Consider the following 24,678-nt stretch of genomic DNA (forward strand, 5'->3'; position numbering starts at 1 on the left):
TCCCTCTTCTAAATTTTTAAACCAAACCTCTTGGTTTATGAACAAATACTGCTTTTTCTTTCTGTATCATATTCCATCAGAACTCACCGAGCTTTTGACAAACATTTAGGTAGTCAGATTTACAACTTTTGAGGTAGGGAAACACTAGAAATATCTGCTTTGCAGGTCAGGGTGCACCTTGAAATTATGCAGCTTGCCCCAGGTCACACAGGACATCTATGGAAAAGCTGGAAATTCAAGTCAGGAGCCTTAAGTCCACTCCTTTACTTTAACCATGTGGCCTTCCTTGAGGCGCTTCGTTCAGGTGTTCTCCAGTTAAGCCCGCTACCTTCCTGTATTGCAATTATATTAATTCCTCTTTTAGTAGTGTTCCAATATGTTCCAACTACATCACTATGCCTAGTGCTGCACGCTGCATCTGGCAGAGGAATGCAGTGTTGCTCTTACTAGGCTGTCAAAGAGAATATATCATTACAAAAATAAATAATGTCTAGCTGCTTCTGGCATTTCAGTCCAGGCAGTATTTATCACTTTTGGCTGATCAGTGCCTGATTCAATGCCCCTAAAAAACAATGGGTATATTCCCAGTTGAATTCAATGTGCATTTAATCAGGACTTTGCTAACTGTGCTTCCAAACTTCACATTTCATGAGCACTACAGTACTGTGTCTTCTATTTTTAGAGCATTATTCCACTTCACTGTACAGATTGATACAATGGATTTTCCTCTGCATGGATTATGTCAGTGAATGTATGTTTGTACAAGCAGGCTCTAGTTTTAGTTCTAGATTTAGTTCATCTCCAATGTGATGCTGCCTACATGTGTGGCAATCTGGGATTAATGCTAAAAATATAGAATTTTTTTTTAATCATAAAGGAACAAAAATATTCAGAAAGGCAATTAAATTTCATGTGTGAGTTCAGCGACAGAAAAAATCTTCCACTATTCCAACTGTCTGCTCTCCTGACTGAGCATTCCTCTCCAGCCTTCACAGGTGAAGTAAGACAGCTTTCTTGGGCCCAGCACAGTCCTTCCAGACAGAAGTCCTGGGTGGCCTTTAACAAAGAAAACATTGCTCCACAGTTTGCTCCTTCCCTGGTGTGAGTTGGGAACAGCTTCATCAACAGATGTAAAGTGAAGGAAGGGAAGGAAGCTTCCATTACCGTTCATAACTTTCAGTTCTTCAAAGTATTTTTTAAGTTCCCCATTTAAAAAGCTGAAATGAAACCAGTAGCAGTTTGTAATTGCAGTTCCTCTGAAGAGAGGGGATGAAGTGTGAAGGGGTGTGATGTGCCGCCTCTCAGCTGAGACAGCCTACAGATACTTTAGAAACAAAAATTACATCTTAAAACTATGAGCAGATTTAACAATTGAACGCTAAAGAATTAAACATCATATAACCATTTCACACTTTTTGTTTTTCTTTCCAAGGGTCCATAGTCTAGTCATTCAATCCTGTGCAAAGGTCATGTTACTATGGATATGACCTGCAAGAAATGTGTTGCCTCAGAGCAGTGCAAGTCACATGAACAGGCTAAAAGCCAAGACTGCTGATTCAGTCTTGTCAGGATTTGCATGCTTGTGTTGGTTTCGCTGAAGAATAGTCCTTGCACCATGAAGTCTATGTTCGTCCTTTAAAAGTGTTCATGCAGGTGTAGCTCCCAGAAAACTTGTGGATTTCTTCAAGTGCTGCCTGAGGGAGAATGCTGCAAGAGAAGCAAAAAGAAAATAAGCAGCCCAGACAAACCTCTTAGTCTATTCTAATAGGAGGATGTGTAAATATGCATTTATGTACACACATATATAAGTACATGTATTCTCAAAAATCAGCTAGTGAGAGCGAACAGACAAAACACGTCAGTATCCTGTTGTGAGTAGGCCTGAAAGGAGGAAGTTGTATCAAGTTGCTCTTTCTCTACAGAAATATATCCAAAAAGGTCTGTAAAAACTGTAACTTGGAAGATCCTGTTTTATTCTCCCAAATATTGTGCAGAATCTTGCACTCGGAAATATACAAATTTTAACTGAGTTCTCTGGTTAACTTCCTGTCTATTTGTAGCCCACTGCTAGGCGTGTAGCCTCCTTATTTCCTGACAGCTACTGCACTGGAAAATAAATTATTAATTCTTACAATAAAGGAGAAGGAGAACAGCTGTTTTTCAGTTTGTAGAATTTCTGGGAACTTTTGAGAGAATAAAAAATTTTATGTTCAGAGTAAAGCGGTTATTTCTTCTGGTTTGAAATGCAATATTGTAATTATTTTCCACAGAAATCTCATGGCCTTGTTTCAGTTCCTGACTGAAGTCAGTTTTCCAAAGGCTTTAGTGCACTCTCATGGAAACACGATTTTAAATTCTCTTTAGTTGTTTCAGGGTATGAAGTAATGATTTTCTATCCTTAAGGACTTTAAAATTCCTGTCCTAATCATACATATTTTTTTTTAATGGTTTCATTGCTTTAACACAAGCAACGCTCTGTAAATACAGCTATGATGTACTTCTTATTGTACAGGAATCCTTGACAACGTAAAGTCCAGAATTCAACGTGGTTTACTAAATCAAAATCGGCTACAAGCATATGTTAAATGTTAAGAAATCTCCTAGATACAAATACCAGTTTAGACCTCAGAAATCCAAGTTTTGGGAGTGAAAGTGGTTTCATAAAGTTGTTATACACACAGAAAACATCTACATAGGGAATCTCAGAAAGTTTTCTCCCTTTTGCTGCTAGGACCGTCTTTCATGGGAAGGGATGAATGAATCTGACCCTGGATATCGCGTCACAGTCAAACCGAGGTTTGCCTTGGTGGACAGACCCAGAGGTCTGTAAGCCAGTCCTGCCTAACTGGCCAGGCTATCACTGAGCAAAGGAAATATTTACCTTTTCAGGATGACAAGAACGTGCATTGTCCATGGAAGGAGCAGGAAGGCTTGATTCATCTGAACAGCTTCTACTGTCCTCCTAGCCACTGTCTCTGGCTTGAGAGGAGGAAAAAGATTAGGGAACCTGAATAAATAAAGTAAAAAATAAAAAAAATAAAATAATTATTTGTTAACCAAACTCCTTCTTTAAGACATTACTGTCCAAGTCCTGTCACTCACTAAGCTATCACTGGTTATTGGCATTCAAACACGCCTCAAAGCAGGCTGGAAGGAGCAGAAAGTTCCAGTTCCAGCCAGAAAGCTGGAAAGCAGAAAGCCCAGTTCCAACCAGTACTACTGGGTTAGCTGAACGGTTAAGAATGTACATGTTGGTGCCTTTAGGGTGAAGTGGCAGAGTGTATTCAGAACCTTGATTCAAAGATTTTCTTAAACTGGATGCAAACCAATACCAAAATGCTGTCTGTTCAGTGTTGGTGTTTCTCCTCTTTCTCTCTGTTGCTCTTTGCTTGATTCAAATTCTTGACAGGTGAAAGACAAGTATTTTCCCCCACTGCTTTCAATACCAAACATAAGGCTTTTCCCAGCTCCAGAAATAGCTTGACACTCCATATTTTCTTGAGTAAGAGAGCACAAACTATATTAATAGGTTATTTTGTGCATTGTAAAAGATTAGTTTGGTCAGCATTAGTCTTTGAATTTAGCTTTTCTCTTAGATAGAGGTAAAAAGGAGGTACTGATAGCTTTACTTCAGTAAGTGGCTGTCATTCCTTTCAGTGGGAAAGAATTAAGTATTTCAATGAATAAAGAAGGAATTTATACTGTTTAATTCTCAAGTAATTTGTAGACTGCTCCCTTTGAATGACCTCAATTTTGAGATTGCCTCTCCTCCCTCCCTGGTGGCTGCATATGGCCCAAATACACCCCAGGAAAAGTAGCTTTCAGTTTTCTCTGTAGAAGCAAATGTCTCAGTACAGGCAGGCTGTATGAATATGCCAGCAAACCGAGGGAACCAGTCTGATGAGTCCCAGGTGGCCTAGAGTGACCCTCTGTTCCCAGGCAGCCAAATGAGACATCAAATTCTCTTAACTAAATGAAGCATTAATTAGGAGTGTATTCTGATGATTCATTTAAAATGAGATGCTTTATTCTAGTTTCCCCTGGACTGACCTGATTCTCATGCCCTGAAACATCTCTGTGCTGGTGTGGAAGGGCAGGACTGTTGTGGCATTCACTCCAGGACAGTCTAGCAGCCCCAGGGTCAGGCTCTCCATAAAGGCAAAGGACGAGGCTTTGGAGGTGCAGTAGTCAATGGCACCAGGGATGGCTGACAAGGCCAGGACAGAGTTCAGGCAAACAATGTGTCCATTCTGCAACTCCAGCATCCTTGGCAGAAATGCTTTAGTGGTCTGAAGAACAACAGAGTTAAAAAAACCCAATCAACCAACCAAAAAACAAAAACAAAACCAAAAAACCCCCAACCAAAACCAACAAGTCACTGAAAAAAATAAGGTGACACAGAGAAAACAAGCCAAACTGTGCTGTTCATTAAACTAGGAAAGGAATGTGAGTACCTTGTTGCTTTGTCATTTTCTGCAAATTCTAAACAGGCAAAATTTGTATAAAAGCAAAACAAAAACTTTCCTAGAACAAAAATAAGCAGTACCCACAGATAAAGGCCATGAACAGAATGTTTTGTCTGTTTAAGAACTTCTTGTAGAGGATAAAGTCTTCAACAGAGCGATGAAATCACATTAAGATCTTTTTTTTATTACTATTATCTAATTCAGAATGGAATGAGTTTCACACTAGCTTCCTTCCCTGAGCAATGCAGTTTCCTGCTCCTCTGATGTTCCATACACATCAGTGTAGAGAAAACTATCCTCTGTGAGCTCAGGCTTTCTCAAAAGAAATGAAATGTTTTACTGGAAATCACAGAATAGGGATATAAGAGCATCAAATACTGAGTTACTATTGGAAAAAATAAACTTTTTTAGACTTTCCTCTGGCCTTTGCCCCTCACATTATTTTGAATGTCTCCTTTTCGTGTCAGACTGATTTTACCAAGCATCACTTAGAAAGACCTAATAGCAGCCAAGTGTTTACTGGCTGTAATCTGTCACTCTCATTCCCAGTTCTGAATAGATGTGACACAAGAGCTTATCTTACCCAGAACTGTCCCAGGGTGTTTATATGTTGGGATTTGAGCAGTGCATCGTCATCGCTGTCCATCAGGCTCTTACCATGGACCACAGCAGCATTGTTCACCAGGATAGTGATATCACCCACCTGCAGAAAACCCAAATGACTTGTAACAACTAGTATCTCTCCTCAGGAATCAGCAGTCACCATTATATCTGAATATCTATTATTGCCTAAATACATCACTATTTTCATAGCTTTGCACATTCTTGCCTATAGGCCTTGTAATCCTTGTGGATCACTTGAAACAGGCAGCTGGACATTGTATAACATAATCTGGACAGTCACCCTTCTCTTTTCCCAATTTGCCAATATATTTTTTTTCCTCATCAAATATGAGTTGTTACTAAATTCTGCCCACAAACAGCGCTTCCAATGACACTAACCTTTTCCCGCACAGCTTTGGCTTTCCGATAGACCTCCTCTCGATTCCCTACATCACAAATGAAATAATGGCATTCTGTGCCCATCATCCTGATTTCCTCTGTGGTCTCCTTCAGGCATTTCTCAGTTCGACCCCACAGGATGATCTGCAGCAAGAAACTTTTGTTAGAGTCAAACTGCTTCTGCTTCAAATCTAAAATAATTAAAACATGCTTCTAACTTCAGCAATTTGATGAATATCTTTGATGTGTTTTCACTGGCAGCCCTGTTGCATTGTTTCATTTAAGACTAACAGTGATATTCTATTACATGGGGATGGGACTTGAGTACCACGGTGGCAGCCATATCCCACTGCTGATACTCTGTTTACAGGTTTCTTTACAAGCAACACAAGAGCTAACACAGAAAATCAGAACTTTAGCCTAACATGACAAATATACAGAAACACTTGGCATTTGGAGATTGTATCTGCTCTCCATATTTTTTCAGCAAAACATATTTTTACAGCGCATCATATGTAACTATTTGCAATGCTGTTTGCAGGCTGGTGTCCTAGGTGCATTTCAAACAAGAGGTTCATCCTAATACAGACATTTAAAGTGAGAAATCTGTGGAAACAAAACATTCAAATAATATAGCATGGATTTGATACATAATGAAGACATAACCAGCACAAACCTATCTGTATTTCTACACCATCATGGAGGTCAGAAATAGAAATAACTTGAAAAGGTACCAGATTCATTAACTTTCATTGTGGGGCTTTATCCGGTATGATTTTTCCTGGTGAGACAACTATATTAGTCTCAAGTATGAGATGGTGCCTCCACAACTGTCTTTCGAATGTTGATCTACAGCTAAACAGAATTAACTAATTTTTTTTTTTCTAGTATATAACATTATTTTCTATTTCTTTTAAGGCTACTGGAAGGAATATAATTTAATCTCTCTGTTACCCAAGACATCTATATATGAATCAAGCTATCTTTTTTGCTCTTCAAGCTAAGTCTTCTCAGCATTCATCATGTTATGAATCATGAGTCACTTGTCATTCTGCAAAAAATAAATTACTGAATGAAGTATGTTCCTGAAATCAGCTGACTGCTCTGTGAGTCAAACAGCAGGATCCAAAAGAAAAAGATGATTTAATAATCTTTGAGTTTTCCAAAAGTTGAAAGAACAGGGAAAAAACCTCTAAATTATATCACCCGATTAACTAAGTAACAGCAAGATAAACATAAAAATTTAGGACCTGCCATATTCCCTCCCTGAAACAAATCTCTTGCAGAGAGCTTTAACAAACATGCTTATTTTTAAGGACTAGTTAACCATATCTCAGAACTGGTACTAAAACGAATCTCTGGCAGAGTCAAAGAGCTCTTCCAGTGTGACTAAGGAAGGCTAAAATGCATAAGTACCTCCGTCCTCAACCGTTTCCTAAATGAGTTAAAGTTACAATTAACCCCATTTATAAATCATTGGCACATCTGTGAACATAAACACACACAGCCTGATAGATTTTTATTCTCAAAATCATCAAAGGACTAACGAGCTGGTTCACCGGAAACTTCAGAGCGTGTATAAATATGCCAGAGCCATTTCATGGGAAATTTTATCTCCAGGGAAGTAAATTTCAAGGAAAAAGCTGTGACCAGACTTAAAAACTGTAAAATATATGGCTAAAAATGTGGCTTTTGTACTGGCTGTCTTCGAAAGTCTCAGCATATCACCCTTGGCCATCAGGCTTTGGCGTCTACACAAAGCTTGTAAAACTGATGGCTATTTACTTGCTCAGAGCTAGACTGGCTGATATTTCTTATGCCTACTCTGCAGACTTGAAGGGAAACCAAGAACATGTGAGAAATTTCACAAGCTTTCAGGAAATATTTACAAAACACTGTTCAACTATAAGCATACACACTTGCTCTCTCTTTTACAACCTACATCTCTGTGGAAAGGGAAGAAAAAAACATTATAAAATGTCAACTGCAAGCACCAAGTTTGATGCCCACAGAGTCTGCATCAGTGTGAACTTCAACCACTTAGCAGGATTGGATCAGTCCAAAAATTAACTGACAAGTTGAAGAGTGATGGAAGGTAGGAGAGGAAGAGGAGATAAAGAGGAATAAAATGTCAGACAAGAGGAGTAAGGCAAGACACTGACCTCACATACCTAGCACTCTAGGGCTTCACAATGCTATTGCAAAATAAAAAATAGATCCCTCACTTCTCACTTTAATCTGTTTCAAACATCCAGCCAGCCTCCTATTCCCAAGAGCTGCCACTGATGCATTGAATGTCAGGAAATATACATGGAAGAATAGTTAAGCAAAGGACGACCTGTCAAAGGAACATCTGTCTGTGATGAAACTCTTGGAAATAATATTTTTTATGCCCCAACAGTTACTTTGGGACCCTTAATATCCTACAGGCAAATCTTACAAGGTGACCCCATTAAAATCCGGGCCATCTGGAGAAGACAGAATTTGCTGGTTATCCTGCTGACAGCATTAACTTCAGTACTGATTTTTTTCCGTGGGAGGTTTTTGTGTCCTTCACTCAGGTGAAGGCTTCAGCCTGCGTAAGAGAAATGCAGTAAGTAAAAGACCATTCTTTTGTGAGAGGTGAAAGTTCCCTATCGACACAGTGGGAAGTGAGGTTTCCTGCTGTCATTTCTGCTACTTTTTACAGATGGATAAAACTCAAAACTCAATACAACATGCTTTTGGTCCAAATTCAAGCTTGACTGCTCCTACAAGATTATATGAGACTTTCAATTTCTGTCTCACATCTGGCCAAATTAAATTGGCACGGGCTTCCCTCTGGCCTCCTAGGATATCAGATCTTACAAAGAGATCAGACTTTCTGTTGCTGCATTAGCCTCATAGTTGAGGCTCCTGTTGCTCCTGAACTGTATCTTTACAGAGGGCTTAGGCTTAGTGTTTCTAGGCAGGCAATACTTCCCTCTTATTTTCTTGCTTGCAGCAGCTACATCAGTGTTTTTCTAGGTCCTTATTCTACTATTGCCTCTTGAGGTTTTCTACTAACCTACTCACCAGTCCCCTGCTCTCCTGAATTCACCTCTTTCTGCAGGATTTGACAATTTGCTGTTTGGCACTCATAAGGTTGTGTTATCTGTAACACTCTCACTAAACCATTCAACTAGACAGCTTAAGAGTCAGGGATAATCATGTATGTTCTTAATGCTCCTGAACAAAAACTTCTGCTCACTGTGGAACGGATGAACGATTGTGGGCCTGGGCCTGTGTTCTGCTGATGCTCTGTGAGCTCCAGTTAGGCTTGAGCTGCGCAGTTGGCCCTTCACTTCCCTTTACATGCAAGCAAGCATGTTAGGAACTCTCATTTTATTCTTTGCTCAGTAAACATCAAGAAAGGTATCATTTAGCTTTATCCTGCCCTAGTGAGGATTTGAGGGCTCTGGGTTTGTAAGGAGTCGAGATCTCCAGTTTAGGAAACGGTCTGTTTTATTAGGAAACACAATTTTCAAAATGTAGACATGGGTCTCAGAGTCTGCTCTGTGTCCCTTTTCCTTTTTAAGTTTCATTCTAAATTGGCAATAAGTGTGCCCCAACTGGAGGCTAAGTCCTGGAGAGAATGACTCTTACAGACACAGGAGTTCCTGTCTGGGACAGAGGAAAATGCAGAGGAATAAAGGAGAAAAGAGACACGGCGTTCCTTAGTACACAGCCTGTCAGGATGTTGCCCAGCCACTCATTCACGGTAATTTAATGGTGGATAGAGGAATATTTAATTTGTGTTTTGGAGAAGTTCTTGGACAGACAATTTTCTGTCCTGGAAAGAATCCAACGCCTATTTCTTCTCCCCCTTCATCCCTCGTCATCCTCTCCTGCCTGCCCCTCCCTACTGCACTAGACACGCTCTCCTTTCAAAAAGTTACTGACCAGAAAATTGTCGAGGGCAACAGCCCAGCGAGGCGGTTAATCCCCGCTGTGGCAGGGCCACTCCTGGAGGCTTCCTGCCCTGTGCTTACCTCTGGGTGACCCCAGGGGCTGGCAGCCAGGGAGGCAGGTGGAATGTTAAAGCAATGGCTTATGCTCCTGGCTGCTAGTGAGAGGCGATGAGAGCCTGGGCAGCAGCAGGGTAGGATCCTTCCTGCCACTGGACATAGGAAAGGATAGATTTATGATGACAGGAAAACTTAACACACCCTCCTCTTAATTAACTTTAAAGTAGGTAAGGGTTGTGACATCACAGCTTAGTGCAGATTTTCCCAGGATTTATTCATGAGCACATTTTGCAAAACAAACCTTATCTCTAGATCTTCTCCCCTCTGGCAAGTCGCAGAACTCCTTATCTGGCTTTAGGAAAATCATTTCAGCCGGAGTGGCAGGCTCAGTAGACGCTGCATCCTCCACTCCCAGAGGACTCGTTTAACTCTGGACTTAATCTGCTAATGAGACATGCCCCGAGGTCGGAGGGGAGTCAAAAGGAAGGTTTTAGCTGCTGCAGGACTAAGGCAGGACTGTCTAATAGAGGCCTGCCCTGGCTACTTGCCAAAAGCCCCAAACCTGACTGCAGGTTTAAATCCTCATTTTCACCATCACATAAATGTGTAAGAGTTATGCTTCTGACCACCACAAAATCAGATAAAGCCACTAATTTATATAAACTGATCTAGATTGAAGCTGCTATCAACCGCAATACACACACATGATTATGCTTCCAGGGTCTTTAGCATATTATTGGTCGAAGAGATGAGGTTAGAGCTAATTTTACATCATTTACAAGGCTATTTAATTTGTTTGGTCCGATTTTATTGCTAGCACAAGTCAAGAACAGCAGCAAAGGAATGTTGCCCTTTTACATCGTCAATTAATTTGGCACTGTATCTTCGGCAAACCCGCTGTGCTAGACTTTATCCCTCCAGCAAACAGAACCAGTATTGGAAAGGTGTCCCACAACAAAAGCATTTCTGAGATTGAACATGTGCCATTTCTTGACACTCCCCCCGGATTATCTGGGTTTTATTTTAGTACAGAACTGTTCACTCTTTAGTCTTTTTCAACACAACAACGTGCATCGTGATTAGCAGAGATAACTTCCATTCCAAAATTTTCTGCATTTTATGATTCATGACACAATTCTCTGTGTCAATTTGAAGACACTGAAAGATTAAAGTGTTGCAGAGAGACACCAAAGTGCCCTTCCTGCCTGATCTCATTACTGCTGTGTCCACAAATCAACCACAACTCCTCACCACAGACCAGTAGGGATAGGAAGTAGTTGGTAGGTCAACACATTTCATTCCTCCTTTTTCAATCTCCTTCCCAGTCCAATAAAACAAAAGTTGCTCTGTTGGAGCTGGTATCTGTAATTGCACAGACTGCTATCTTTGTTCAAACACAGAAAGCCTTTCTGCACCCAATACTGAAGGTTCCTGCATACTTTTAGGAAGTACAAAGTGTGGATAATCCACTGAAGTATGTCAGTCTTATCCCCATATATTTACAAAGCCTGGTAGTACTAACTCACAGTTGGTCCTCTGAAGAAATGCATTCCAGTGTATCCCATAATCCTGGCAGGGTTTTGCATATCATAACGGGAGGTTAAATCCTACAGCCTCAAAAGTGTTCATGTACTTTGCTTGTCAATGGCATAAGGCTTTTCTCCCCCACCCCTTCCCCTCTCTTGCCCCCAGGGCAAAGTCAGGCAAGTTACTTCAGGAGTTCTTCATGGGAGAGGCATGCTGAAGACAGATTACTGGAAGAGTGAAAGGTGTGGCTGTTCAGTGTGAAAAGCCAATCTTTGCTTTAGAAAGGAAAAAAAGAACCTTTTGATGCCTGAAGTAGGTCAAAATACTTAACCCAGCCCCTTAGTGACACTTGTATAAAAGTAAGCAAACAAAGCAGGCCAGTGGCAAAATTTTCTCCATTCTCACAGTGGAAAGTGAATATCAAAGCTTCAGGGGACGGGTATAAGAAAGATTACAGGCAGGCATGGGGGAATCAAGAGAGCAAATCCATTTACCTATTTTACACACAGGTTTTTCTAGGTTAATATTTAGAAGCTGTAAAGACATTAGACTATAAGAATTTAATTTAAATTTAATCCTGCCACCATGGTAAACACAAAACACAGACTTTACTATAAACTGGTTTGATTTAAGGCCAGTAGTAATATACAGTAATGAGATTAAAAGTTATGTCTAAAGAGACTTCAGAAGGAGACTAAAAGAGTGAATTCCAATTCCTTTAGTCTCGAGTCAGAAATTTCATTACTTTATATGTTGATTTAGCACTCAATGGGATTAACATTATTCACCTAAACCACACTCAGTTCCAATTGTACCCCACTCAGCCCTTCCTTCCGCTGCAGGGGACAGAACAGCACCTAAAAATTCATAGAAAAGTATGTGAACACCTTCTCCTATTCAATACAGGCCTTCCTTGGAAAGAAAATTTGCAATTTTCTGTCTGCATTGTGGCATTTAAGACCAGCTTCCCCTAAAGAAGTGAACAAATGCCTACTGTTCTCACAGTCAGGACTATTTAAGGACAGGTGGCCCCATGCTGACTTTTTTCCAATGGTTTTTCCAATTGCTTTCGCCTGCAAGATGAACTGCGACTCCAGACTGCTTTGGGAGCAACACTTTTCAGCTCTGTTGTACAGACCAGTTGAGGAAGGGGAAGGGTTAGGGTTGTTTGCAAGAAGAGGTCATGCAGGAGTCAGCCTTTACAATCCTATTAACGCTGGGACAGGGTCAAACGGAGTGCACGTTCCAACAAAAGCACCAAGTGGCCACAAGCTGTCACCCTGCAAAGGTTGATGGCAGCATTTGTGGGGGAAAAACCGACAGATTTTTAATGGTGAATGTCTGCCACACCATGTGTTAGAACCGGCCTCTGCTCCAGGGAACCAAAGCACACAAAGAAATATCCAGTAAGAAAATGATCTGGCTGCAAAGCAGAAAGAAGTGGCGTGTCTTAGAGGTGGGGAGAGGGGTAAGGTTTTTAAAGTTATGTATCTGAGGTAAGGCTTTGAAAATATCTACCAACAGAAATATAATACTCCATCCTGTAAAAATAACTAGTGTGCTGCCGCCTCCATTTGCTTGGCATGCCATCCCTATAATCCAGGTTCATATAAAAATGTCCACAGAGATCTCAGGAAATTGTGGGGAGGGTAAATATGCAGGTGCAGAAAGCTCTTTTGTACTGCAAGCACAGCAGACAGGATGACGGGATAGAAAGTCAGTAAATAACATTTCAAAGGGAAAAAAAAAAAAAAGAGAAGAAATTACTGCATCTGCTTGACAAAAATGACATGGCCCAACAGAGCATTTCAACATAGGTGCAGGTTTGCTCTTTGCAGATTTTCCTTCCAAAATGCTGCATTATTATTTTTATTTATTGCATCTTTCTCTCAGGGTAAAGAGTTCTCAACATGTGGCAGGTTAAATGTTCATGCAATATAGTTAAACATTTACTATGACAGAAAGTTTTGTTGACACTGAACAGTAAGAGTGTTTGTTTTTGTAAAGCTAAATACAATCAAAAGTTTAGATTACAGGGCAAGGTTAGAAGGGACACGTGAAATTAAAAACATGGATCCAACACAGTATTATTTCCATCACCTGAGTGGGTGAAAGTAACTCCTAAAATTGCCCAATTCAACCAACAGTTAACTGAAAAGTCTGGTACTTAACTAACAAATTGGAAAAATCAGACCTAACATAAATTTACGGAAAAGAAGAATTCAAGAGCTACAAACTGGGTCCCAATAGCACTGGATTATTTTTTAGAGTTTGCCTTTATATTTATGAGATGATTTCTGTAACAGGGTGCCTACTCTTGAAATGCTGAGTGGTTTTAATTGCTAGTGGAGAAGGCTGGCCACTGCATCACCACCTCCGAGACAGCATTGACTCCTGGGGCTAGTCCCTGTATATTTACAAAAGTATCAATTATGCTGGATTCCAGTTTAGGGTTAAAAAATGACAGTTTTAACGCAGAACATCTTCAGTTTTGCATTAAGCTAAATCATTATGAGTATTTCATTCACTTTGCTTATTTTGGGGAAATATATAAAAATAATAAAAAGAACTTTATCAATCAGATGATACACTCAAAAGGTAATATAATTAGCTTTCTGATGCTGGACTGGTTCTGAACTTTGGCAGTAATCTATGATCACTGCTGTGTGAACTGGAGCTACTGAGTTTACTCCACATGGTTATGTAGATCTGTGATATGTCATTATAGTCCTGTCACCAGTGAATGGGACTTTGCATTTCGCTGTACTGTCACATTAGCAGAATCCAAAAATAAGGTGGACAAAATGGTAAATGTATTAAAAGCTCTGATGAATGAGGAAAGCCATAAGGAATGTTTACAAGCCAGAGGAAGACATAGGCAGACAGACAACCCCGGCTCTTGCAGGAACATCATAGAAAAGGAAGACAAGGGGAAGTGTTTAAATTTGTTAAACTGGAAGAAGGCTTGCAAGAAAAACAGACATGGAAACTTGAGGATGAATAACATTTCTAATGCTGTCATTATAAACTACCCTCCAGAAAGGCCTAAAATATGCTCCAGATCACCCATGTGCATAATATGATGCAGCTCTTGACTTAAAAAATAATTTCTCTCATGAGGCTACTGGAGTTAAAATAGCCTACATTAAATTTGTATATAAAGGGAATGCTAGCAACAGCTCCAGACAAGCTCCCCTACAAGCCTCCTTTCTTTGCCTCCAGAAAAATAGAATTGCTACCATTTTAAAGCCATCTAAAAGCTGTCAAAAGGAGCTTTTCTTCTAAGTATTTTAGTCAAAGAAATAAAGGACACTGCTTAGAAGACAGCTTCAATATTGAAATGCTTGTTTTCTATCTTTCTATGTACATTTCAAAATGTTATTTTTTAATGGTGGCTGTTGCTATGCAACAGGGCAGCATTTCTAAAATCTATTCATCTGTTGTACAAATGAGAGTTTTCAGGACATATTTAACTCTCTCAGCCTTTTCAGTCAAAGAAGGAGGATGGAAAACTGAGGACTGTAAATTCCCAGAGCATGCATCCCCCAAAGGGGCACAGCATGGCTAAAAAGGGTCTTTCACTGATTATACCATTTTATTTCAACACACTGTTAAGATGAAGTAGCTACCCTGCTTATTAAAAATGTGGAAATCAGCACAGCTCTAGTTAAAGAAAGTTATGCTAAATGTAGAAATGAAACTCATGATAATTACTTTTATCCAGCAATGGTCATGTAATTCTATTCAGATTCTGCTACGATGATACTTATTTAAACTAGAGGGGCTGGTCAGGCAATCACAAACCAAGCTCTAGCATATTAGTAAGTTACAGCTCCCTGGAAGTTACCATCCTTTGGATATGATGGCCTCTCGCATACTTTTTAGGCCACTACAATGAAAAATGAAATTAATTCACGTCGACATGAACATAAAATCAATTAAGCTATCACAGAACATGAGATAAGCTTTGCTTTCCAGTAAAATAAACTATATGAAGTAACCTGGTCAGTAACTAAGATTTAACTGAGGGGGCAGTAATATAATATTGAGACACAATAATTCTTTAATGTGTTCCATGTCAGTAACAAGCACAGCTCTATGCCATCAGGGTTTTCTACCTACCAGGAGACTGCAGAGCATTGGGGATCTGTAAACTACATCTACAAAGCATGTGAAACTCAGCCTTAAAAAACGGGCCTGTTTTTGGTTGACTCTCATGCACTGTAGAACAATCTTTACTTCCACTAAAAAATATTTCTAAGTACACAAAAAGACTCAAAAAATTGATTTGCAGGAGTGCTGGCTGCCAGCAATCTCCATGTGCACCAGCAGGAAATTTGTGATGTATTGTCATCGTTGCAATTGCACTTAGAAGCTTAGATCCTGAAACAAATAATGCCACTTGGCCTTAATCAGTGACTCAAAAGCAAACCAAAACTATTTTAACTGTTTTTACTGATTCTAGTGGCTAAAGGAGCCATTCTGACCTCATGTACTGCAGAATAGTTCACCCCATTTGAGATGGTTCTTTTTTTCCATCTATAACCAGCATTCTGATTATTTAGTTGCACTAACAGTGTCAGCAACAACATGATAGACTGTTCTTGTAATATAATTTCAGAATTTTCTATCTTTTATTTTCCCTTTTAACTCAGTCAGGAAGAGAAACAAAAACCACTTTATAGAAGATGCTTTTCTAAATTTCAGATTTGGCAAAAATGCCAGACTAAAATAAGATAATGAGAGTGGTCAAACCCATCAGCATAGCACTTCCTCTGTGTGAGCAGTAAACAAGTGTAATGATGTCATTAGGAGCTGGCTGACCCACTGATGAACTCTGGGCTGTAAAGGAGATGCAAGGTGCCAGATCACTACACACACACTTACCCACACACGTGTGCACCCACACACACATGTCCTTACAGCATAAAAGGTGTCCTAGAGCAATCTGCAACAGTGGCACACCACCATCCAGGGGAATGAAACCCTGAAAAACCCCTTTGACTGCTAAACATTTTGCTTTTAAAGAGGCAAACCTCTTGCTTCCATAAAGCACACATTCAAATATAAACACAACATAGACAATAGTCTCCAAGGGGCCTGGATTAAAATCAAATAACAAGCAACACAAAGAACACTCTACAATTGCACAATCGGCGTATCTCAAACCCCAAAATCAAACAACTCAGTTCAGTGAGACAGGGCTGCCGTGTTTCCCAAGAGTCTTGGAAATGTTCTGACATCATTTCTGACAGCTCACTGTGGTCAGAGCCAGCCCTGTTCTATTACCACTTTGGGAAAGAAGTATTTGTACCAGCTGGATGTCTTTAATATACTACTTGGAAGCGTGACCTCTTCTCTTTAAGGCAGTAAGCTGAGTTTTGTCCTCACTGGGAAGGTTTTTTTAGGAGGCAGGGCACAGGGAGTTTGTAGTCAACATAAAACCATCAGCTGCTGAAAGTGGATGTCAGGATTTCCCATTCCCTCCCCAAACTACCACAGCCAAGTCTCGCCCAGTGAATGTACTGATCCGACAGACGAAGTGTCTGTGTCTACTACTGCCAAGGAGATTAAAACAACAGATCTAAGACAAATTTAATCTTTATGTAGAAAATATCTGATTGTCCACTGTTATTGTTGATCCATTCTTTTTAAGGGCATGGAAAGAGGAACTGCACAGTGTCCTCACAACATCATCTTCCACTCCCATTAATTTAAGTCTAGTATATTTTAGGTTTTTCTTAAGGTCCAGCACCCAGACTAAAAAGATTATCTAACATTTTCTGCTTTCAGTTAAAGTGGTGCAAGTTTGTCCACTCCTCAGATATTAAGAAAATCTTGAAAATGTAACTTGGGTGTACCCAACTGATTTCAGCAGAGCTGCATTTGTGCTTTCAAACACTATCTTATTGCTCTAAGTGGAGCACTGACATGTTTGCTCAGGCAGTGTTAGACAACAGAAATCTCTATGTTAATCAAAACAAGTAAGTTCTGTAGCACTATATTCAAGAAGCTGTAATTAAGAAGGTGGCAACTTAAGGTTGGCTGTCTACAAAATCTCTTTGTAATTAAGCATAGTTTATGGCTAAGCTAATAGGATGAACAATTTAAATTAGTTACAAACTTTGCCAAGGTACCCATCTATTCCCAAGTCTATTAATTAGAATCAATTTAATCCCCACTGGGATAAAGGTCAAACAACATGTAGTTGACCCTTTTCTACTGGCGTCAGTGTTATCAGCCAATGGATCTGGCAGTGCCTGGGTCTGACTTGTTCGACTCTTCAGCACATTGACATGGTGCTTTGAAGAACAGAATCTGGGCTCAGCTAAAAAGATCTCTCTAATAATTTCTGCTTTATATTCCTGATAAGCACACAGGTTTTAAAATTCCAGAGTTTGTTCTCTCTTGGTGGTCAGCACTGAGGCTGTTCTCTAAGATTTTTCCTTTTCAGTTTCCCTTTCCTACTCAATACCTTAAAGCAGCAATGGCATTAGATTTGTATCCTTGATTCAGTCCAGAAATCAAAGTGAGAAATGAACATTAAAAACTAACTGACATTTGTTGATGGATTTTAAAACAAATAATCACAATCAATAATCATTAGCTGACATTTCCAAAATGTACAGAAGGAAAGATACAGAATTTCTCCACACTTGTCCAATTTCATGGAAAGGAAATAAAGAGAACTGTTGTCTTTTTTTCTCCTCCCCACAGTCTTGTAGAATTAACTGGCTACTTCTGCAGAGTTCATTATCATCATCTATTTGTCCTAGTTCTTTTCTTGGGGAAATAATCAATACTTTCATACCTTTCAGATGACAGCAAGGCTAAGTTCCTGGTCTTGGCTATGGCAGTATGAAGTAAAATCAGCTAGTTCTTGAGGTACTAACTTCGTATGTTTCTCTTTGAATGTTGCTGATCTGTTTGAGGAATATAATTCAGAGTCTATTCAGACTATTAAATTCTATTTCTAAGTTCCTCCTTTGCATTTTTACTACCCACTGCATAGTACCACCCTACCAAGACAGGTTTCCACAGCAGGGTGGGGGAAAAAAAATAAATCTTTGGTTTCTTCTAAACAATTTAGTCAGAATGCTCAGAAATGTATGCAAGGCTTATGGTCACTCTTAAAGCAAATTGCTGTGCCAGACTAATTAGGCATTAGCTCAAAAGCATGTTTAATTCATTTTATAATGCAGTAAAAACTATCTGTATATGTCAGTGCTTCAGATGGAAATATTTCTACAAATCTGAGACAGCTTTTTCCTACCCTGTGCCAGACTCATGACATAAATGCAACAGAAATACACAGCAGCACATTTACAAGTCACTGTAAGTGATGAAACCACGCAAATAAAATAGGGATGAATCACTTCAGATAAGTAAACTAAATCCATAAAAAATAATAAACTAAAACCATCTTGTCAGCCATGAATTTCAGAAAAGCAGCCTTTTCCCTTTCTTTGGTGCAAATAAGACTAAGATCACAGAATGGTTGAGGCTGGATGGGACCTCTGGAGGTCATCTGGTCCAACCCCCTTGCTCAGGATCCTGTACCTAATCTACTGCTTTGACCAGGTCAACTCTCATTTTTCATTTCACTGCCTCCTCTTCAAGCCTTCCAGAACTAAGCTTCTGTATTCACTTTCTAGACTGCTATCTCCATGTTACTGATCACCTTTCATTTAGCATCAGAGCTCCTATTGCAGCCTTTACCTCCCAGCATTAATTTTGCAAACAACCTTTGTGTTTTCTACCACACTGTCAGCACCTCTGTAAATTCCCCAAAACTCATTATTGTTGCTCTTCAAATCCCACCTTAAAACCTCCATTGTTGTGATGCCTTTCCAAACACTTAAAAATGGCTAAATGAGCGGTGCTGAAATCACCTGCTTTACAATCCCCACCAGGACAGCCCTGTGTGTTTGTATTCAGCAGTTGGCTTTTGTTTCATATCTATATTGTAAAGCCTGAGGTAGGCATTGTCTTTTTCTGTTCTTATACAGCACATTTAGAATATTTCTGCTAAATATTTTCTGGTGCATGAGTGGGTTTCTGAGGTGCTACAACAACATCAATATGTAACTTCATCTTTAAAACTTACCTCAAGATTTCTTACAGCATTGACACAGTCCTTGTATTTTGTGGGACGCCTCATTTAACTGACTTCATGCCAATTCTTAAGCATTTTAAAAAGTGCTGGATTTTGGTGTGCCAACACAGCACGGTCTCACTGGGACAATATTTTCACATGACATCATTGTATCCTGATATAAGATGACAAGCCTGTTACTCTGCAAGTTCCTCTTCTTGTTAACATTATTTATTCAATTTACAACATACCCAGTAACAAAGGACAGGTATGTTTGAAATTATAAGCTAAAACAGCTCCAGCCAGAATGCTGCTTCACAGACATCAATAGATCTGATATCTGATAAATTCTGGCTCTGCTTGCCAACCAGAGACACTTACTCAGCATGTTATTCAAACTGCTGGCCTTGGCACTAGCACACATCACAGGTTTAATGCCATCTAAGCCTGGGACTTGAAACAAGGGTTCTTCTGCCCATCCTTAAATTCAATCAATAAGGAAGTGAGCTGCCAACAGGAAGCCATTAAATAAAGTTGCTGTCAGTATATAATCTTTATAGAAAGAAAGCCTTTCTAGAGACCATAAAGCAACTCAATCATATCTATGCTCTCATAGTTTACCAAAAGTTCCAAATTAATATATTATTTTGCATGACATGGAAAGAACATTCGCTCCCCAATTCTTTTCAGGTACCTCTGTTTACTGGTAAAGTTATGACATGCTCTAATAGTTCTCTACAGAATTAAATGCTTAAATTTAAATAAGACTAAAGTAACCATCCTTAAAAATATGCCCAAAACTGTTCAGCTCCTATGTTGGTTTTTTTTCAATCACACACACAACAGGAGAGATTAATTACCTAGAACCAGGTATTTGCACTATAGGTGAATATTCTCATTACAATAAAATATCTACAACACAGAAAATGCAAAATTTCCTTCTGGATTACATTATCTTTTTCACTTTGAGGCATGTCAGATTGCCTTTTCAACATGGTTAGTTACTTACTTGCATTGCTGAACTACTACAGAGAAATCCATCTGATACATGGACTACATGTCATTCCCACATCTCCACACGGCATAAAAAGCATTGAGGATGTGGACAGATGCTCTCCTGACAACATTATCTTAGTACTGGAATCTAAAAATACATCTGTACATTTTACATTAAGCCTTTTAAAAATTATTCTCCACCAGGTCAACTCAACATCTGTTTGTGCAGTACATTTACATACCGCATTTGCACTGGGTAAAGTACATCAGAACTGTGTCCATTTCTTTTATAAACATAATTTTAAAGGCTTTATGATTTCATTATGTTAGATCATGGTGCCTGTTAAAAACAAGTACATGGTGATTAATCATATTCTATGGAAAACCAGTTCCTCCCAGCTCTGAAACTCTGTAATTTTAAACCAGTTCTTTTGCCTTATATCAGAACTAATCTCCTCTGGGGTGGCCAGATCAGGTCTATTCATGTTCTGAACTCAGAGTGAATTGCAAGACACACATCAGAAATGAGTTATTACTTGCAGAATACAACTGCCTTCTTGATGACTGGCCCAGCCGCGGTGGATTTACAACCTGACAGACATCAAGCAGAAGGAGTTACTGAATTTACTTCAGGTATGCTACCTCATCCCTTCCAGCACATGATCAGAAGGTACACGCCTTTGTACAGGGCAAAAGACAGACCAAAGTGAAATATTCACAGAACTACAGACACAGTTTGTGTAGGTAATGTGGGAGGAGCATGCCGTTGTAGAAACTAATTTAAAAACTTGCCAGTTTATCCATTACTGGGAATATGAGGCTAAATTCTAAGACCTGATACCATTTTTTATATAGCCTCTCTGCAATACTCTCATTCTAAACAGAATTTATAGCCTAAAATCCCACTCAGCTAAAACTCTCCAACTATACAAGGGCTCTCAAGCACCTGCAGTTCCTCTGAGCTTTTCAGTTCTGTTGAATTCATTGGAACACTGAAGGAAACCTGCTCTAGGTTTGCAGGCTTGCACAGCGCTCATCCCTTCCTCAGTGCTCCTTCCTCCACTGACTTATCACCATCCCAACTGTAACTGAACTGAAAGAGGACAGCACACTCAAACAACAAAGTCATTTCTAAATGAAGACATTAAGGTCTGACTTTGAAAATGTTGTGAAAGTAATGACAGAAAGAACAGTTGAGATTTCAGGGGGGGGTTTCTATCCTGAACAAAATCAGGAGTGATATAAGCAAAATACAAACCAGAACAACAACAACAACAAATCTCTGATCGGTTTTCAAAGCAAAAGTTTTCAAGTAGTGTCTTCAGGATCTTTGTTCACTAAAATAATCACTGCATTATTGCGTTTGTGGCACTCTACAGCTGCCCACCACGTTGCCATCCTGTTACAAGTACCTTGCAGACATAATTGTCCAGACTCCAGTGCTGACAGAGGGAGGTCATGGCTATCAAGCAGTACATTCCATGCAAGAGCGAAGTTTCCGTTTCTTGTTTTTGTTGGTGATACCAGCTCCTTGCCATCTAGTAAGGGCTCTTGTCTGTCCTGATATTCCAGACTGCTTACCTCATCTGCTGCACAAGCATGCAAACCCTTTGAGTGCACAGTCTCCTGCAATACAGGAAGTGAATGTCCAGAGGACAAACCAGTGAAAGGAGGGATCTTGCAGTGTATTTACCAGGTCATTTCTTACACAGTGATGAATGTGAAGAACTCTCACCAAGGTTAATAGGAATTGTTCAACTCTTCTCTGCAGTACTGTCACACTAAGGCAGTGCCAGGGCTGTCCCTAAGGCATTTGGTATTTTGGAGACATCTCTCACAACAAAACACTCCTGATTTCCTAGAAGCTCTCTGCTTCATTCATCAATAGCTACAGTTACCAAAAAGGCAAACATATCACAGCTTAGGGGGGGGAAGAAGCAAAATAAGAGGGCAAGTACCTTGAAAGAAACTGAGATCACAGAAATGCTCACAAAGGAACAACAGAAAAGCACTGCTGTATAAGACCTCTTGCAGATATGTTACCAAAGTTCCATACTGCTGATTTCTCAGTCCAGAGCCCTCAGTGTAAATAAAAACCTGATGAAAATCAATGGCTTTTGACCAGTTTCCCAACACAAAAGGCCTAAGAAACCCTTCCAAAGTCACTCTCAGGTAAATTTGAATACTAAAATACACACTAGAGTTGGGGAATCTGTTTCTATCATATAATTATATCTTTTCCAGTTACTTTTCTTAGGTTTTGGTGACATTTCATAATCCAGAGTGCCTAAGAACCAAGCATCTCTTTCCTGTTCAATCAGACCTCAGATTAAATAAACTGTGAAAACAAAGTAAATTAAAATTACTAGGAAATGCCCTAAAAGAAAACCCAACAAAGAGCAAGACATACAAATGACATACGAATCAAAACATCATCACTGGAGATCATCAAAACCAGGGCTGACAACTCTCTGGCAAGGGCACTATAATAGAAAATGATGTAGGAAAAGCAAATGGCTTAGAGGAAACCAGAAGCATTTTCCAAGTCAACCACCAGTGAATGAACCCATTCAGCCCCTACATCCCCCTGACTACTGACATCTGTAGAGGGCTGGTTTTCCACACAAGAAATATTGTCCAAAGGAGCCAGTCTTCCCAATATTAACTCGATTATACACTATATTCTTTGCAAATGCCATTAGGCTTTGAAAGTAGATTTTTATTTCACATGTATTAAATCATAAATTCATAAAAATATTCTCCCTTTTCATTAACACAAACATACTCTGCCATTTTGGCTAACCACAGAATACCAAAGCTAAGAGCCTTAACAGAGCTACCAATGTGTGAGACTGAGGCAGAGGTGATGCTCTGTTGGTCAAATACTTTTAAGGTGTAGTCAAAACTCTCAAGAGTTAAAGCCAACAACAGTGAAAATTTTGAATTTTCCAAGCAACCAAAAAGGAACTGAAAGCAAAAAAAAAAAGTACATTTCTCCAGCAATTCACCCTCAGCAACGCAACTCCACAGCTGGCACTTCTGAATCTGGACACATCTCTGAGGAACAGCATGAAAGTTGAATTACAATACTTGAGTTCTTCTGGAGAAAAGTCAATGCTATTCATCCCTCATAATAACACTAACATGTCCCATATCATCTGTAAACCACTCTTCCTCTGCATATAGCAAATGTACATGCTTTTATTTATTTCCAGAAGTGCTACAGGAAGCATTTAAATACACAGTGCCTCCCATGACCAAGCAGTTTTTGAAAACTTCTACCCAAAAGTTAAAACAGAGTAAGGATCCTTTGACCTCAGTATACACTGGAACAAGGATGAGCTAATGGTTACAGTCTCTCTTTGCCTAAAAAATTGCTGGTAGTCTTAATTGAAAAAATCAGAAAATACACAGTTCTGTAACTGAAAATACATCTGACACTGCTTTGTCCCCTTATTGGCCATTTCATCAGAGAGGCCAATGAACTACCATGAGTAAAGAAACATCACCTTAGAAGGAAATGTCTCCTAGACATTGAGGCACAATGGCAGAGCAATGGACTTAAAAGAATGGGGTTAGAGAATGAGAATCAGGATGGATTGACATGATCATGCCCAAGAGACTTCCATTCTGTTGGACTGAGAATTTCAGTCTCCATGCTCATCCATCAAGCAGAAGACACTGTATTTCCATTTGTGTAAGGCCTTTTTTGATTTATTTCTTGTCATCTTCATAGCTTGAAATGCAAGATCAAATTTTACAGTAAAAACGTTGCAGATGTGACAATTTATAAACTTAGTGAGATACAACACTTGTCATTGTAGGTGAAAACTGCTCAGATACATCTCAGTTGTGATTAACAAAACCAGCCTCTGAAAATAAAGATAAGAGTGCAAGATGAAATCCAATCCAGTCTAATTATCAGAGGAAATTTCATATGCTAACAGTATCAACTAAGCTATCTTTCAGAAGATTCTAATCTCAAAAATATGGTTATATATCGCCGCCTACCTCCAAAACTCCGCCACTATGTCTGTGTGCGCAAGCGCTGTGATGACTTTTTCAAGATATTCTGCACACCCACTACCAGAATCTGAACCTGTATGTTACTGTTTCCATCCACCTCCATGTAACATGGTGATTAGCATCAGAATTTCACTCCTTTGGTGGAAGTGTTTTTTCTAAACTTGGAATATTTTGACTACGCTAGCTAATAATCAGAATCTGCTACAAAGTATTAATTGTAACCAATAATTCAAGCTTTGCATATAATTGTAAAACAGTTAACTGTGTAAGAAGACAACAGAAAAATAGAATAATTGATTTTCACAAGCCTTATTGAAAGATGACTTGATAGCCACTTCCAAGACTTTTTTCTTTTCTTTTTGATTGTCTGAGGCAAAGCATAAAATTGAAGAGTGGTGCCAAAAAGAGGTCTTGCATTCTACATGGAGACTGCACTAAATTCACAAAGTTAGGGTTGAGCACAGAAGGCAGGGAAGAAATTAAATCTCAGAGCAAAGGGAATGGAATCTACCACATCTAGGTAAAATTGTCATTGAAAATGTTAAGGAAGAAAAAGGTAAGTCTACTTCAGTGTTGTAGG

The 24,678-nt window shown here is 39.3% G+C and overlaps 1 protein-coding gene across 1 annotated transcript in view; it reads right to left on the reverse strand.

The window, feature by feature from the left end:
• Positions 1–592: 592 nt before the first annotated feature.
• Positions 593–24,678, reverse strand: part of DHRS3 (dehydrogenase/reductase 3) — a 26,424-nt gene continuing 2,338 nt past the window's right edge. The window contains exons 2-6 of the mRNA XM_010173843.2: positions 5,469–5,612; positions 5,050–5,169; positions 4,051–4,289; positions 2,882–3,007; positions 593–1,707 (exon numbers count right to left, since the gene is read on the reverse strand). Coding sequence (XP_010172145.1) covers positions 1,623–1,707; positions 2,882–3,007; positions 4,051–4,289; positions 5,050–5,169; positions 5,469–5,612 — 714 coding nt within the window. The 3' untranslated portion in view covers positions 593–1,622. The remainder of the gene's footprint in view (positions 1,708–2,881; positions 3,008–4,050; positions 4,290–5,049; positions 5,170–5,468; positions 5,613–24,678) is intronic.

Source organism: Antrostomus carolinensis, unplaced genomic scaffold (assembly GCF_000700745.2).
Source record: "Antrostomus carolinensis isolate BGI_N321 unplaced genomic scaffold, ASM70074v2 scaffold12970, whole genome shotgun sequence".
NCBI classification, from domain to species: Eukaryota; Metazoa; Chordata; class Aves; order Caprimulgiformes; family Caprimulgidae; genus Antrostomus; species Antrostomus carolinensis.